At 44.9% G+C, this 18,406-nt stretch overlaps 1 protein-coding gene across 2 annotated transcripts in view; it reads right to left on the bottom strand.

The window, feature by feature from the left end:
- stard5 (StAR related lipid transfer domain containing 5) overlaps nt 1–18,406 on the bottom strand; it is a 50,113-nt gene that overhangs the window by 13,378 nt on the left and 18,329 nt on the right. For both annotated transcript variants that reach the window (XM_060853027.1, XM_060853028.1), the window contains exons 2-3: nt 10,876–10,925; nt 8,777–8,909 (exon numbers count right to left, since the gene is read on the bottom strand). In XM_060853027.1, coding sequence (XP_060709010.1) covers nt 8,777–8,909; nt 10,876–10,925 — 183 coding nt within the window. The remainder of the gene's footprint in view (nt 1–8,776; nt 8,910–10,875; nt 10,926–18,406) is intronic.

The following is an 18,406-nucleotide window of genomic DNA, read 5'->3' as shown; positions in this document are numbered from 1 at the left end:
ACTTGGAAAATACTGATTTCACAGACCACCTTTTCCTGGGGATGCCTGCTTCATTGAAAGGGTTGGGATCATACATCATTCAAGATGGGAAACCAACTGTGTTTAGATCCAAATGTTCTTCTAAAGCAGCAACAAATTACTCCAGCGTAGAATACAAGATACTTACTTTTGTATTTGGGATCACAAGATTCCATGTTTAGCTATTCATTGAGCAGTCAATGCAGAAGCAAATCATAAACCCTCCAGATGATTTGGCAGAAAGCACTGGCAAAAGTGTTATTCTAACTACCATGAATTCTAGCTAAAATGCAGGGGACGTCTTCAAAATCTACAACAAACCTGATACCAAAATGGTAATGTCTGAAATGCTGAATAGGTGGCCAAATCCAAACAAGGTCTAAGATCTGGATATAAGTGTGCTTGCTGAGCTGGAAGGTTTGTTTTCAGACGTTTCATCACCACGATAGGTAACATCAGAGAGTGCCTCCGGTGAAGCACTGGTGGTATGGCCCGCTTTTTATTTACGTGTTTAGATTTCCTTGGGTTGGTGATGTCATTTCCTGTTCTCTCTCTTAGGGGGTGGTAAATGGGATCCAAGTCAATGCATTTGTAGATAGAGTTCTGATTGGAATGCCATGCTTCTATCAATTCTCGTTCGTGTCTCTGTTGGCTTGTCCTAGGTTGGATGTGTTGTCCTTCCTCATCTGTATAAGAAGGTACTAGTGAGAGTAGTTCATGTCTTTGTGTGACTAGTTGACATTCATGTATCCTGGTGGCTAGTTTTCTGCCTGTTTGTCTAATGTAGTGTTTGTTACAGTTCTTGCAAGATATTTTGTAAATAACATTAGTTTTGCTTGTTATATTTACCTTGCAAGAACAGTAACAAACACTACATTGAATAAACAGGCAGAAAACTAGGATACATGAACACCAACTTGCCACAAAACGACATGACCCTCTCTCACTAGTACCTTTACATACAGATGAGGAAGGACACCACTTCGACTAGGACAACACATCCATCCTCGGTCAAGCCAAACAGAAGAGTAAAAAATGAGGTCTGCAGATGCTGGAGATCACAGCTGCAAATGTGTTGCTGGTCAAAGCACAGCAGGTTAGGCAGCATCTCAGGAATAGAGAATTCGACGTTTCGAGCACAAGCCCTTCATCAGGAATAAGAGAGAGAGAGCCAAGCCGGCTGAGATAAAAGGTAGGGAGGAGGGACTAGGGGGAGGGGCGATGGAGGTGGGATAGGTGGAAGGAGGTCAAGGTGAGGGTGATAGGCCGGAGTGGGGTGGGGGCGGAGAGGTCAGGAAGAGGATTGCAGGTTAGGAGGGCGGTGCTGAGTTGAGGGAACCGACTGAGACAAGGTGGGGGGAGGGGAAATGAGGAAGCTGGAGAAATCTGAATTCATACCTTGTGGTTGGAGGGTTCCCAGGCGGAAGATGAGGCGCTCCTCCTCCAGCCGTCGTGTAGTTGTGTTCTGCCGGTGGAGGAGTCCAAGGACCTGCATGTCCTCGGTGGAGTGGGAGGGGGAGTTAAAGTGTTGAGCCACGGGGTAATTGGGTTGGTTGGTTCGGGCGGCCCAGAGGTGTTCTCTGAAGCGTTCCGCAAGTAAGCGGCCTGTCTCACCAATATAGAGGAGGCCACATCGGGTGCAGCGGATGCAATAGATGATGTGTGTGGAGGTACAGGTGAACTTGTGGCAGATATGGAAGGATCCCCTGGGGCCTTGGAGGGAAGTGAGTGTGGAGGTGTGGGCGCAAGTTTTACATTTCCTGCGGTTGCAGGGGAAGGTGCCGGGGGTGGAGGTTGGGTTGGTGGGGGGTGTGGATCTGACAAGGGAGTCACGAAGGGAGTGGTCCTTGCGGAACGCTGATAGGGGAGGGGAGGGAAATATATCCTTGGTGGTGGGGTCCGTTTGGAGGTGGCGGAAATGGCGGCGGATAATACGTTGTATGCGCAGGTTGGTGGGGTGGTAGGTGAGAACCAGTGGGGTTCTGTCTTGGTGGCGGTTGGAGGAGCGGGGCTCAAGGGCGGAGGAGCGGGAAGTGGAGGAGATGCGGTGGAGGGCATCGTCGATCACGTCTGGGGGGAATCTGCGGTCCTTGAAGAAGGAGGCCATCTGGGTTGTGCGGTGTTGGAATTGGTCCTCCTGGGAGCAGATGCGGCGGAGACGAAGGAATTGGGAATATGGGATGGCGTTTTTACAGGGGGCAGGGTGGGAGGAGGTGTAGTCCAGGTAGCTGTGGGAGTCAGTCGGTTTATAATAGATGTCTGTGTTGAGTCGGTCGCCCGAGATAGAAATGGAAAGGTCTAGGAAGGGGAGGGAGGAGTCTGAGACAGTCCAGGTGAATTTCAGGTCGGGATGGAAGGTGTTAGTAAAGTTGATGAACTGTTCAACCTCCTCGTGGGAGCACGAGGCAGCGCCGATACAGTCATCGATGTAGCGGAGGAAAAGGTGGGGGGTGGTGCCAGTGTAGTTGCGGAAGATGGACTGTTCCACATATCCTACGAAGAGGCAGGCATAGCTGGGGCCCATGCGGGTGCCCATGGCAACTCCTTTAGTTTGGAGGAAGTGGGAGGATTGAAAAGAGAAGTTATTCAGGGTGAGGACCAGTTCAGTCAGTCGAAGGAGGGTGTCAGTGGAAGGGTACTGGTTGGTGCGGCGGGAAAGGAAGAAGCGGAGGGCTTTGAGTCCTTCGTGATGGGGGATGGAGGTGTACAGGGACTGGATGTCCATAGTGAAAATAAGGCGTTGGGGACCGGGGAAGCGAAAATCCTGGAGGAGGTGGAGGGCGTGGGTGGTGTCCCGAACGTAGGTGGGGAGTTCTTGGACTAAAGGGGACAGGACCGTGTCGAGGTATTGGGAGATGAGTTCGGTGGGGCAGGAGCAGGCTGAGACAATGGGTCGGCCGGGGCAGGCAGGTTTGTGGATTTTGGGCAGGAGGTAGAAACGGGCGGTGCGGGGTTGTGGGACTATGAGGTTGGAGGCGGTGGATGGGAGATCCCCTGAGGTGATGAGGTCCTGGATGGTCTGGGAGATGATGGTTTGGTGGTGGGAGGTGGGGTCGTGGTCAAGGGGGCGATAAGAGGAGGCGTCCGCGAGCTGGCGTTTAGCCTCAGCGGTGTACAGGTCAGTGCGCCAAACTACCACCGCGCCTCCCTTGTCTGCGGGTTTGATGGTGAGGTTGGGATTGGAGCGGAGGGAGTGGAGGGCTGCACGTTCTGAGGGTGAGAGGTTGGAGTGGGTGAGAGGGGTGGACAGGTTGAGTCGGTTGATGTCACGGCGGCAGTTGGCTATAAATAGATCGAGGGCGGGTAAGAGGCCAGCACGGGGTGTCCAGGTGGATGGGGTGTGTTGGAGGCGGGAGAAGGGGTCGTCAGAGGGTGGGCAGGAGTCTTGGTTGTGAAAGTAGGCACGGAGGCGAAGGCGGCGGAAGAATTGTTCAATATCTCGCCGCGTGTTGAACTCATTAATCCGAGGGCGTAGGGGAACGAAGGTGAGGCCCCTGCTGAGGACTGATCTTTCATCCTCAGAGAGGGGGAGATCTGGAGGGATGGTGAAAATCCGGCAAGGCTGGGAGCTAGGACCTGGTGTGGGACTGGAGCTGGAGCTGGAGCTGGGGGCGGGGTTAGGGGCGGGGACAGAGATCGACGTAGGGGCGGAGTTAGACGTGGTGACGTTGCTCGACGTGGGGGCGGGGTCATGCGTCGTGACGGAAATAAGCGTGGGGGCGGGGTTACGTGAAGCGACGGGAGATGGCGTGGGGGCGGGGTTATGCGTAGTGACGAAAGACGACATGGGGGCGGGGAAACCTGAGGATTTGTGCTCCTGCAGGTTAGTGATGTCAGTGGGGGCGGAAGTGGCTGCGTCGACGGCAACCGGAGGGGCGGAAATGGTTGCGGCGACGGAGGAGTGGTGGTCATTCCCGGTGGCCGCGTGGGTCGCGGGTCCGTCGGCGATTGTGGAAGCGGTTGTGTGTGTGGTGGTCACCGGGGCAGTTGTAGGGGCGGCGATCGCGGGGGCTCCGAGGTCGGTGGGGGCGGAAGTGACGTCACGGTCGGCGGCGGCCTTTGGTGCCGCGGGCGCTGTGGAGGCCACATGTGTAATGGCGTCCGACAGGCCTGTGGAAGATTCTGGAATAGTTGAGGGGCCACGAGTGTGGGGGTAAGTACATGAAAGTTTTTGGTACTTACTGTCTTTAATCTCTGATAGGGCTAGGAAGAACTGTTTGTTGAGTTTGTGGATTCTTCTGTAGATGAAGAACAGCAGGGGTCCTTTGCAGGTCTGTGAGAGTGTTGTCCTGAGCTGGGGTAGGGCTGATTGCAGGGAGTGTAGGTAGCGACGCATGGCTGCAAGGGTGGAGCGGAGGATCCGGAGGGAGGTCTGTTGCTGGAGGCTTCGGAAACACGAAAACTGCTAGAAGCACGGTATTCCAATCGGACCTCTATCTACAAACGCATTTCTGACATGTAGGACACACGTTTTGAAATATAATGAAGGAGGAAGATAGCGTGGATCTACCTCAATGACACATAGGCCAAAAGGTCAGAGTCACACATCCCATTATAGGAACACGCTCATTTGCAGAGGCAGTCAAGGTTTGCGAAGTCACACACACAATGGAGCAATGCTGAAGAACAGAAAGCTGCCCAAGAGAAGTGTACAATACACACGAACGAACACAACAAGATGATGGAGAGATGGATCATCAGGAAAATGACCAGCATACTGTTAATGAACAGCCAAGGACAAAATCCATATCTCCTGAAGGTTACACTATAACAAGATTTGGAGGGTTATCAAACCAGTGGAACAGTATGGATTTTATAGTTGTAAATTTTACACATTATCCAATGTTTATGACTTCTTACTTGCAACAGATGGAAAAAAAGGAATTGCATACAATCACTTCAAAGAGAGATGTACCTTTAAGAAGTTTAACAGGCAGATGAATAAAATATCCATGTATCAACATATGCCCAGTGGCCATAATCATTTTGCATTTTAGCATCCTGGGCAAAGAATGGATCTAGGGATTACTTTGCACTAGTTTAACCGATAATAAACCCACCAGAGATCTTCAACTAAATGGAATTTGCATGCTTCATTTATTATTGACATTATTTATTACTAACTTGGATAGTGGCATGGAAAGTCATATCCACATTTGCTGATGACACAAAGTTAGATAGTGTAGATGATAGTTAAAATTACAAAGGGACATTGACAGACTAAGCGAATGGGCAAAACTGAGGCAGATGGAGTTCAATGGAAGCAAGTGTGAGGTTACCCATTTGGATTGCAAAAAGATAAAGGTGATATGAAGTTAAAAACAAATGTCTGTACAAAGAGATTCAGAGGTTTAGCTGCACAAATCTTTACAATATTACAAACATGTACAGAAAATAATCAAGGAAACTGATCAAATGCTGGCCTTTTTATCCAGAGGACTGGAACATGAGAATGCGGAAGTTATGCAGCAGTTATATTATATACTGGTTAGTCGATGTTTTGGGCATGAACCCTTCTTCAGGAAAGGCTCCTGAAGAAGGGCTCATGCCCGAAACGTCGATTCTCCTGCTCCTTGGATGCTGCCTGACCTGCTGCGCTTTTCCATCAACACGTTTTCAGCTCTGATCTCCAGCATCTGCAGTCCTCACTTTCTCTTATATACTGGTTAGGCCCTGTTTGGATTACCCCAGGCAGATATGGGCACCACATCTTAGGAAGGATATATTAGCCTTGGAGGGGGTACAACGTAGGTTTGTAAGAATAATATCTGGATTGGAAGGGTTAAGTTATGAGGAGAGCTTATACAAATTAGGCATGCATTCTGCAGAAGTTAGAGAGTTGAAAGTTGATATGATGTAGGTGTTCAAGATATTTACAGGAAGAGAGAGGACAGATATAGATGAACTATTTCCACTGATTGGGATTCCAGAAGTAGGGGCCGTAGTCTGAGAATTAGGGCCAGACCATTCAAGAGAGAAGCTTGGAAATACTTCTACACGCGTGCGCATGCACACAATGAATGGTAGACATTTGGAATTCTCTTCCACAAATGGCAGTGGATGCTGGGTCAGTGTTAATTTTAAATCTGAAATAGGTTAGCTTCTTACTAAGCACAAGTATTGAGGGATATGGGCAAAAGGCAGGTATATAGAGTAAGGCCACCAATCAGCAATAATCTTCTTGAATGGCAGAACAGCTTAAGGGGCTGAATGGCCAGCTCCTGTTCCTATGTGCTTGTGCTGATGCTGTCACTTTTAAAAGGTTATTTTGTTCTTGGTTTTTTTTTGAAAAGAGGTCGCAAAGGCAGAGATGCCAAAGAATCCACTTGAACAATGGAAGGGGAGTGGCCAGTTCAGGTCTTTCCTAGTTTGTATTAGCTGTAGCAGTCATAAGATGTGAGAGTCCAGGGGACTTGCGAGCTTCAGCAAAGAATTCCTCTGATTTTATTATGACAGCTTTCTCTAGATGTTGCTCCCTCCTGCCTGTAAGATCTGCATTTGAATTTACCTTCTTGTCAACGGGTGAGTTTATGGGCGTTACCGTATTAGATTTTAGATTTGATTATATCCCCTACAGTATGGAAACAGATCCCTTCAGCCCAACAAGTCCACACCAACCCTCCGAAGAGTAACCCACCCAGACCCCGTCTCCTACTCTATATTTACCCCTGACTAATGCACCTAACACTATGGACAATTTAGCATGGCTAATTCACCTGACCTGCATATCTTTGGATTGTGGAATGAAACCTACGTAGACACAGGGAAAATGTGCAAACTCTACACAGACAGTTGCCCGAGATGGGTATTGAACCCAGGTCCCTGGCACTGTGATGCAGCAGGGCTAACCACTGAGCCACTGTGCCGCCCCAACTATATTGGAGCAGTTAATTAGTAGCAGTTACTGTGCCGGATCGGTTAAGGTTTCCCATAGTTAAATTATTCTAAATTCTGCTTTCTTTTGCTCATGTTTCAACTGCAGTGTTTAAATAAATTCTGTTTTGCTTAAAGCCAAATGGTTTGACCAACTGCATCACCACTGGAAGACCCATGTTCATTTGCATTTAAAATGAGAAAAAAAGTTAGGGTCTAGGCTATCTTCTTAAAATATTTTGAATGGGTATGGCTTGGTCCATATCAGTGCTACATTCTGAGAGCACAAGATGATCAATACACAGGCCTTTGAATAAAAGAAAGCCACAGCACAGATTTTAAACTTGAAACACTCAGATGGAATACAGGAGGTAAAAGATTTTTCAGATGATTCAACTGACTAACAGCTTGGAGCTAAATCAATCAGGTGTGCATACCAGGATGAAAGATGTATGATTTACAAACACATCAGCTTTTAAAAATGTTTAAAAAGTGGCATATTAGGGGTGTTCGTCTATATTTTGTGAAGGAGTTTAAAAATTGACTAGGACGTTCTTTCTGAAACCACGATTTCAAACCTGTATGAGGCCTGCTAGATTGTAAATGGAAGTTTGATTATTTTATAAGGGTTTATGACAGGGGAAAAATCAATACTCAGCTAGTTTCGCAGGAGCTAGAACTTATTTAAAAAGTTTTTGAATTCAGTTGGAAAGAGACCATATTGAAGTTAAATGAAAGAAAAGTTTCCCCTAGAAAAAGGAGTTCTTCAAAGGAATAAATTACTTCAGTGCAAGGGTTTCCGTTTATGAAAACTTTGAAAGCAGGAGTGTTTGGTTAGAAATGAGCCTTGGTTATTCAAAGCCGAGAAAGTCTTAAAATCTCAGTTGTGTAAGTCAAAGAAAAAAAGTTTTGCAGTTAATAGGACCAGAACTGAGAAGCAGTTAAATCAACATACATAATTATAAGCTTGCAAAGAAGTAAAGTGATGATGTCAGGGTATAGATGGGAATTTGCTTTGTTGGGTGTTCGTTTATTTTGTCTTTCTGTTTGTGTAATAAACTTAAGTCTCATTTTTTAAAGTAAATCTGCATCAGACTGCCATGTTAAATTGAAAAAGGAACAACATGTGATCTCAGAGAAAAACCAAAGAACTTCAGATGCTGTAAATCAGAAACAACAGAAATTGCTGGGAAAACTCAATGGATCTGGCAACATCTGTGCAGAAAAGGCAGAGTTAACATTTCAGGTTTTGAAGATAGATCACTAGACCTAAATGTTAACATAAAATATGATCTATCAGGGCAGATTTCATTCTGCGTTTGACTTGTCCAGTAATAACATTTGATGGGATCACAAAAGTATAAGCAAACATATTCACTAAGGACTGAAAATGTATTTCTGTGACCTCAAACGTAGAAGAAAATGAAGATTATACAAATAAATCTGGGTATTATAAGTGCCAGAATTATTGGAAAAAACTATTGCTAGATGTCAGGCTCAGGTTCTTTACACAGAGAGTTGTGAGAACATGGGATGCGTTGCCAGCAGCAGTTGTGGAGGCAGGGTCATTGGGGCCATTTAAGAGACTCCTGGACATGCATATGGTCACAGAAATTTGAGGGTGAATACATGAGGATCAGTGGTCGGCACGACATCGTGGGCTGAAGGGCCTGTTCTGTGCTGTACTGTTCTATGTTCTAAATCTCAAACCACTGATGATATTTTCCATTCATACTTAAGTTTTTAAAAAAATATACAGCCAGTAATTCTCTCTCTCTCAATATCCCTTTACAAACTAAATAAGTCACTGCTTACCATTCAAAAGTCTATAAATAAAAATAGCACAAAAATCATTTGAAGAAGTAAACAATGGTCACAAACTTACATCACTGATCATTTCAATCAGCTCAAATGACTTCACGTTTTTGTCCCATTTCACTCTTGGCCCTTCGGGCACAGGTTTTAAACACTCCCAGACATCCTTTGGTGCAGCTTTAATTATCCCTTCACCTTTGTATCTGAATCAAAGACCACAAGAGAAAAAGTATAGTATCAGAATAACAATTACGCTAATAAGTAATAATCATGTTATAACTGTTAAATATTACAACCTTTCCCCAAACTGTTAAAGCTTGCAGTGGGAAAGAAAGAAATAGAAGGAACTTCCCTGCAGTTGAGGACAAGGCATATCTTTGGTACATCACAGCACCTTTTATTTGGCATACAACCCATACAGCATACTTTTAGCAATTCAATTTAAGAACTCATAAATTCCAAAGTTAATCCAGGTTTGTTAAAATGTTGATTATTGCTTTGCTAAAACTATACTGTCTCCAGCTCCTAAATGAGACTAGGATTCAGATTACCCTCCACTTTTTTGGTTCTAGGAAAGGTAACTGGATGCCAACAAGACAAGGTTACAGATAATCTACTTCTGCTGTTTTCAATGGTACTGAGTATAGTGCTAATCTGAAGGCAAGAAGTTTTCCAAGCCAATCTCACACCTTCTAATCTTCTCACCCCTCTCTTAACTCAACATCTCTCAGATGTGAGTTCTTCACCCTACCATCGATAGCCACAATTACAATGGCCAAGATTCCATACCCTGGAATACTCTCCGTAAAACCCTCTGCCTCAACATATACTTGAGCTTCAAATTTGGGCATTTCCTTTTTACTGTGTCTTCCTTTGGTTCAATAGCCATTTCCATAGTTAAGTCGCTTTGGGACATTTATTGTGTTAAAGATGCCAAACAATGTGGTTTCATGTTCATAGGTGTGAATCATCTGACAATTTGTGATCTTATACTTAGCACCCTGACCGGCCCCTCTGCATAAGTCAGGGTGAATCAAATGGAAACTAACCAGGCATCTGATTTTCATTAAGGTCTATTGATGCTGTTAACAACTGGAGTTGAGGAAATATCTTAAAACCATATCCATGTAGGAATTCCCACCACATGAGGGAGACAGGGTACAGAGGGAAAGTGACTGGCATAGAAATCCACAGGTTAATGCTCTAGGAGATAAGGTTTCAAACCCCATCATAGTATTTGGTGAAATTTAAATAAGTGTACAATATATTCTCAGTGTGGCAATTATGACAACCATTATGAATTGGCATTGTTCATTTAGGGAAGGAAATCTGTCATCTTTGCTCAGTCTGGCCTATATGTGGGTCCTGACAAAACTGACTGACTCACCTGATACTGAAATGACCCTACAAGTCATTGAAATCAACAACAAATTAGGGATGGCCAATAAGTCACTAACAATGTCCTCTTTCCTTTAAAAAGTTTTTTAAAAAAAATCAATATAATCAGATTTAGCCCTTCTACACTAGCTACAGGTAAACAAAGATCCTAATTGGGTTGGGATATCTGGTCGGCATGGACGGGTTGGATCGAAGGGTCTGTTTCCATGCTGTACATCTCTGTAACTCTACTGGTAGACATTCAAATCTGCAAAAAGATTTATGATTCACCTCAGTGACCAAGCATTGTGTTCTTAGGAGCAGGAGGAAAGTATTATTCCCCAATAATGTTTGTCAAATCAATTAGATCATGGATGATCCCTTAAGTCCATTTTCTCTCTCGATACTGTCACTCAACACAAACCTATTGATCTCCACCTCAAATATTCTGATTAACTCTTCTAAGGGAGAGAATTTCAGGTTTCCTCTATCCTTTGTGTGAACAGCTTTAATTTGGGATCAACACACAAGTGGGAGATTCTTCACACATTTATGCTCATTCTGACAATCAAGAGTTAGCATAAAATTGTTTAATGAAAAATATTAGTGGAACCAATTTATACAACATGTATACAGATTGACTCTATAATTAACAGTTAAATATCGTTAGCACTGCACCCCCAGGGGGCAAAAAGCTGCATCAGTTACCACACAGTTTATTTCATCAGAACCACTCACGCAGTGGATTACTCTTCAAATACACAACGAACATGCAACCATCTTCGCACTCACAAGTTTCCGGAATATTCTGATGATGGTCTCCAGGACACACAAACTTCATTCTACCAATAAAGAAGAAAATCACAAAAACACTTTATGCTTTGCACAAGTAAGGCCCTAAACTTATAAAAGGCACACACTGTGTAAAGTACCAAAGAATGCAAATGTCATGGCAACAAATAATTCAGGATTGCATTTGGCATTGATTAGGTGACCTTTGTATCGTGCAACCAGTTGTACAATATGTTTTATTTATTGCATAATACTTCGAGAAGGGTCTTTGAACTGAGTTTTGGGGTATTACGTGGCGCTTAAATACAAATTAGTTACTATGCAGATTTTTTTTAAAATGTAATTTAAAACAGGTTAATTGTAACACAGTTTAAGGATGAATGCACTTATAATAAGACAGTCAAAATCATGCGATTTAGTCTTGTATTGACGTTACAGTTGTAGTGTAATACAACCATAGTGGATGACCCAACTTCACAAAGTAGAACAAGGTTCCTGAGGGACACAACTCATCTGTCATAATTAGCGGTGATCCCACGTAAAGATTGCAGTGTGAATACTGTAAAACCAACACTTGTTCCAGAGGAGAAAGAAAAGTGTAAAATCAAAAACGTCATTGCTATTCTTTGTTCTGAACTGTTTCAGAAAAATATTACCATGGATCTGGAAAAAAAATTTATTAGTGGAATATCTAAATAAGTAATTTAGACAGGCTGCACAGTGGCTCAGTGGTTAGCACTGCTGCCTCACAGCACCAGGGTCCCAGGTTTGATTCCCGCCTCAGGCAACTGTCTGTGTGGAGTTTGCACATTCTCCCCGTGTTTGCGTGGGTTTCCTCTGGGTGCTCTGGTTTCCTCCCACAGTCCAAAGATATACAGGTCAGGTGAATTGGTCATGCTAAATTGCCCATAGTGTTAGGTGCATTAGTCAGAGGGAGATGGGTCTGGGTGGGTTACTCTTCGGAGGGTCAGTGTGGTCTTGTTGGGCTGAAGGGCCTGTTCCCACACTGTAGGGAATCTAAAAGAAATCTGAATTTCCCTGTAAACTCCACTGTCCACTCCCTTAGACTGTCCCAACCGTTTGTAATCAACAAAAATGATATTCAGAATTGCTGCAATAAGGTGGACCACGGTAATAATAAAACACAAAAACCTTGGTTTATATCAACAATTCCTGAAATGCTTTTTAAAAATTCATTTATGGGATATGGGCATGACTGTTGTGTCAGCATCTAATGGCAACATTTGATTAGAAACAGATTTTGTTTAGTATCTTAAAAGAGGAGAAAGTAATACCAGGCAGGAAGGCTGAAGAAATTTCAGAGGCTGAGAGTCTCAGCAACTCAAGGCAGTGCCACCAATGCTGGAGTCTTCTTTTTTGTAATTGGGATGTAGAACAGACCAGAATTGTTGGAGCTCTGCAATCTCACTAGGTTATAGGAGATCAATGAAAGGAAGGACTAAATCTGTGGCAGAAGTTTAAAACAAGAGAATGAAAATTTTAAAGCGTAGGAGCCACTCAACAATAAAGGTAAATAAGGAAGGGAGGAAGGGTTGAATGGAATGTGATGCTTTTTTTTATTATTTCACAGATATGGGCATCACTGTCTTGACTAACTCTTATTGCCCACAGATAATTGCCCAGAGGCAGTTAAGAGTCAACCATATGTGGGTGGGAAGTCACACGTAGGCCAATCCAGGTAAGAAAGCAATTTCCATCCCTAAAGGACATTAGGGAACTGGATGAGTTCTTACGACAACAGACAATGGTTACATAATCGCTATTAGACAGTGGAGAAAGACGCCATTTGACCGACTGAGTCTGCACTGACCCTCCAGAGAGTATCCCACTTATACCCAGCCTCCCACCCAATCTCTAACCTTGCATTTGCGGTGGCTCAGTGGTTAGCATGCTATCCTATTGGCTAATCCACCTACCTGCACATTTTGAACTGTGGGAGAAAACCAGAGTATCCAGAGGAAACCGACGCAGACACGGGGAGGACATACAAACTCCACACAGATAGTCACCCAAGACGAATCAAACCCAGTCCCTGGTGCTGTGAAGCAGCAATGCTAACCACTGAGCCACCTTTAGGCTGGCACTTCTTATTCTACCTTTTACTGAATTCAAATTTCACCACTGGCCATAGTGGAATTTTCACCTTTGGTCCCCAGAACATTGATGTGCAGATTCTGGAATTAGACAGGAAAGATTGAGCACATTTGAGGGGTTAAACAGCCTATTCCTGCTCTGAGTTTTTGTGTTAATAGTTTACAAAATCAAAACACAAAAATATGGGTACAGTTCAATATCTCCTTTCACCAAAATGTTGGCTGCCTGTCTTGTTTCCTTATACAGCTAGTGTCAAACTCTGCCTGACAACACCCTGAGTGATAGCTGTGACATTTCACATTAAAAGGAACTAAAATACAGGGCTTGGAGGAGCCAGAGTTGGGCTGGGGTGTACAAACTTAAAAATTACACAATACCAGGTTATAGTCCAACAGGTTTATTTGGAAGCACAAGCTTTCGGAGCGACGCTCCTTCATCAGATGGTTGTTATCAATGATGAAGGAGCGTCGCTCGAAAGCTAGTGCCTCCAATTGAACCTGTTGGACTATAATCTGACGTTGTGTGATTTTTAACTTAAAGGACCCCAGAACAATAAGTTATGTTTATGAACAGATTGTCAGGTCAAAGTCCATGTGATACATGACATGCATATAGTTTGGACAAATTTGATATTTGCTGGAAGCAGTTATAAGGAACCAAACTGAACTAAAGACAGGATCTAGCATGCTAATTAATTGCAACAAATCTGTAATTTACATCAATCTAGTAGGTAGAAAAAAAAAGGCCCATTTTGTAGATTATGGTTCACCTCTCAACCTGTTCTAGTTTTGGTCCTTCATTTCCCTCTGCAATGCCATCCTACCCTCATTTCCCCCTCCACACTCCTAATTTCCTTCTCCCACCCTTCATTTATCCACATCCCTCCCTCCTTCCCATTATTTCTCCCTCCCAACTCCTTCATTTCTCCTTTCCTCCCTCTTCGTTCTCCCTTCCACTCTAACCCATCCACATTCCTATCAACCTCATTACTCCATTTAGCAAGGTGTTTGGTAAGGTTCCCCATGGTAAGCTCATTCCGAAAGTAAGGAAGCATGGGATACAGGGACATTTGGCTGGCTGGATAGAGAATTGGCTGACCTATAGAAGACAGAGGGTGGTAATACTTGGAAAGCATTCAGCCTGAAGCTCGATGACCAGTGATGTTCCGCAGGGGTCTGTTCTGCGACCTCTGCTCTTTGTGATATTTATAAATGACTTGGATGAGGAAGTGGAAGGCTGGGTTAGTAAGTTTGCTGATGACAGAAAGGTTGGTGGATTGTGGATAGTGTGGAAGGTTGTTGTAGGTTGCAAATGGGACACTGGCAGGATGCAGAACTGGGCTGATAAGTGACAGATGGAGTTTAACTTGGAAAAGTGTGAAGTCATTCACTTTGGAAGGATGAATTTGATTGCAGATTACAGGGTTAAAGGCAGGATTCTTGACAGTGTGGAGGAACAGAGAGATCTTGGGGTCCATGTCCATAGATCCCTCAAAGTTGTCACCTAAGTTGATGGGGTTGTGAAGAAGGCATATGATGTGTTGGCTTTCATTAGTAGGGGGATTGAGTTTAAGAGCCATGAGGTTATGCTGCAGCTGTGTAGCATCCTGGTTAGACCACACTTGGCATACTGCGTTCAGTTCTGGTTGCCTCATTATAGGAAGGATGTGGAAGTCTTACAGAGGGTGCAGAGGAGATTTACCAGGATACTGCCTGGATTGGAGGGCATGTCTTATGAAGAAAGGTTGATGGAACTAGAGCTTTTCTCATTGGAGCGAAGAAGGATGGGAGGCAACTTGATAGAGGTGTACAAGATGATGAGAGGCATAGATAGAGGGGATAGTCAGAGACTTTTTCCCAGGGCAGAAGTGGCTATCATGAGGGGGCACAACTTTAAGGTGATTGGAAGAAGGTTTTCGGGAGATGTAAGAGGCAGGTTCTTTACACAGAGAGTGGTGGGTGCATGGAATACACTGTCGATGATGGGAGTAGAGTCAGATACATTCAGGACATTTAAATGTGTCTTGGATGGGCACATGGATGACAGTAAAATGAAGGGTATGTAGGTTAGTTTGAACTTGGAGTAGGATAAAAGGTGGGGACAACTTCAAGGACCGAAGGACCTGTATCGTACTGTACTGTTCTATGTTGCTCTACCTCATTATCCTGCTTGTAATCCCCCTTCTTTTCCTTCACTTTCTGCAGTTCTCCACAAACCCTCCCACCATCTTTTATTTTAACTGCATCACTCCCTGTCAATCTCATTTCCTCCTTTCATACTTTCTCTTCCCTTCATTCCCGCCCGTCCCTACATATTTCCCTTTCTAATTTCTCACTAGCTGAGTATTTCCCCTACCCCCACATTTGACCCCCCTTCTTCTGTCATCCACTCCCATGCCTATCACCTTCATCTCCCCCTCCCCACTATTTCTTGTATCCTCCCTCACTTTCCCTCCATTACTCATTCCCACTCCACACCTCCTCTATTACCTCTCCTTCCCACATTCATTCCTCAATGCAATGTTTTTCCTCCCTCAGTCATTTCCTCATTCATTCATTCTCCATTGCCCCATTCCCTTTGTCCTCTCCCCACTTCCTTCTTCCATCTCTCCTTATTCCCTGCGTCTCCCTTCTTGTCTCCACTCCCTGCTCATTCCCCTTTCCTTCCTCACTTCAGCCCTCCTTTTCCCGTCACAGTCATCCCTTCCTTCTTCCCTTTCTCTCCCACTCTTTCTTTCTTATTCCTTCTCTTCTGCCCCATTCAGTCTCCCATCCTCTCCTTCAATCAGTCACATTCATTAATTCCCTCTTCCCTGTGTCACAGCCCTGATGGGAACAGCACGCTGGAAACCAAGCCCCACTATTCTACAAGTCATCACAAGTGTGAAATGTGACCAAATTATTCTCTGGGAAGACAGCTAATGATCCGCATCCATGAACACCAACTAGCCACGAAATGACACGACCAGCTATCCATAGTAGCCACACACTCAGATGACAAGCAACATGAATTTGACTGGGACAACACTACTAATATAGGACAAGCCAAACAGAGAACAGCCAGGGAATTCCCAGAGGCATGGCACTCATCCACAGATTCAATCAATAAGCACATCAACCTGGACCCAATATACCGACCACTGCAGTGGACAGCTGGAACTGACAACTGGAAGCAACAGAAACAAATCACTATAAATGCCGGAGGAAAGATCACAGAAGGCTCCCAAGCACTGAGGATGTCACCTAGACAGGGGACGAAACGTCTGCTATACAAATTCCCAGCTCGGCGAACAGAACCACAACAACGAGCACCCGAGCTACAAATCTTCTCACAGACTTTGAATTTAGATGCTAGTTAGCCTGACCTAGGTCATTTGTAAGGTTTGAGAGTCCATTATTAAGGATGAGATTAAGTAGTACTTGGAAGTGCTTGGTAAAATAGGGCAGAGACAGCACAGTTTTGTCAAGCGGAGGAGGAAGTGAGGACTGCAGATGCTGGAGATCAGATTCGAAAAGTTTGGCACTGGAAAAACACAGCAGGTCAGGCAGCGTCCGAGGAGCAGAAGAGTAGACGTTTCAGGCATAAGCCCTTCATCAGAATGGGACCACAGCCATTCATGTTTATGCTAACAATTTGGACTAAAGAGCTGACAGCATTGTTGCTAAGCCTACAGATAACACAAATATAAGTGGATGGACGGTAGTGCTGAGGGAACAGGAATGCTGCAGAAAGCCCTAGACAGACTAGGAGAGCAGCAAAGAAGGAATACAATGGAATATAATGTGGAACAGAGAGAGTTTGTGCACTTTGGGAGGAACAATAGAGGCATTCACTATTTCTATTTCTAAAGAGGAAAGGCTTCAGAAGGTTTACATGCAGGCTCAGTTGGCAGTTAGGAAGATCAATACAAAATCAGCATTAATTTTGGGAGGGCTAGAATACAAATGCAGGAATGCACTGCTGATGCTGTATAAGATTCCAGTCAGACCGCATTTGGAATATTGAAAGCAGTTTTGAGCCCTGTATCTAAGGAAGGGAGTACTGGCCTTTGAGGTGATCCAGAGGAGATACTGGGATCTCCCAGATCAAGAATGATCCTGGGATGTAGGGCTTGTCAAAGGACAAGCAGTTGAAGACTCTGCATCTGGGAATCCATCAACCAGGTGGGCAGCAGCTTTGGCAATGTGGTGGTTTCAGCCAAGCATCTGGCAGCACGGGACATTTTCCTTCCCGGAATCAGTGATGAGGAGGGTCCGTGAGGCGGATTCAGGATTTTGCGGAGACTTGCAGCCCGAGTTTCCAGTGGACTGGCGGGATGGCCTACTTTGGCGATGGCTTCCGGCCCAGTATTCTAGCAGCCCAGTGTGGCAGTCTTGCAGCATACTCTTTTTTTTCAATCCAAGGGTTTGGAGGGATACGGGCCAGGTGCTGGCAGGAAGGACTAGATTGGGTTGGGATATCTGGTCGGCATGGACGGGTTGGACCAAAGGGTCTGTTTCCATGGTGTATATCTCTATGACTCTAACTGAACTAAGACTTTGCCCTAACTTTTTAAAATTTCTTACCTATTCCTCCTAAAATACAAGTGACAATAAATAACAATTGTAGTCTCCTCAATGGAATGTAGAAAGATGTGGACTGTTCTCACGCACAAAATACTGACAAGCCTTGACAAAGTGAACGTGAAGATGATGCTTCTACTAATTCGAGAGGCTAGGACCTGAGGGCACAACCTCAGAGTGAACGGATCATCCTTTAGATGAGAGAGGAAGAGAAATTTCTTCAGCCAGAGTGATTAATCTGTGGAACTCATTGCTGAAGATTGTAGAGACCAAGTCAGTCAATGTGTTTAAGACAGAAGTAGGTTCTTCATTAGTAAGGGGACAAAGGGTTATAGGACAAAGGCAGGATAATGGGGTTGAGAAACATATCAACCATGATTGAATGGCAGAGCACACACTCACCCTCCCCTCAGCACAACCACTCACCTCCACCTGCCTCAGAAAACCCACACCCTAAGACTTCCTCCCTCACCATCACCCTGACTATTACCCCCTCAACACTATCCCCCAATGCCCAACTCACAGCTCTTCTCTGCCCTGTCCTTCCCCCAACAAACTTATGCCCTCAGCCTCTATCCCACGCTCAATCCCCTCAACCCCACCACCTCCACCAGCCCACACTCAAACCTCCATTCTGCCCACCCTCACACTCACCCCTTCCCACTCACCCACCCTCATTCCCTCACACCCACCCTCACACCTCTCTATAAACACATTTCATTTCCTGAAATACATTCACTACCACCACCCCTTCCCTTCCCCATCCCTCACCCCCACACTGCCTCACTCGCCACCCCTCCCTCACCCACCTCCCCCACCCCCTCCTTCACCCCCCTCCCCCTCACCCCCACCCC

Source organism: Hemiscyllium ocellatum, chromosome 39, assembly GCF_020745735.1.
Source record: "Hemiscyllium ocellatum isolate sHemOce1 chromosome 39, sHemOce1.pat.X.cur, whole genome shotgun sequence".
In the NCBI taxonomy this organism is placed as follows: Eukaryota; Metazoa; Chordata; class Chondrichthyes; order Orectolobiformes; family Hemiscylliidae; genus Hemiscyllium; species Hemiscyllium ocellatum.
Note: the sequence above shows the minus strand (reverse complement) of the source record. Positions and strands in the feature narration are given on the sequence as shown.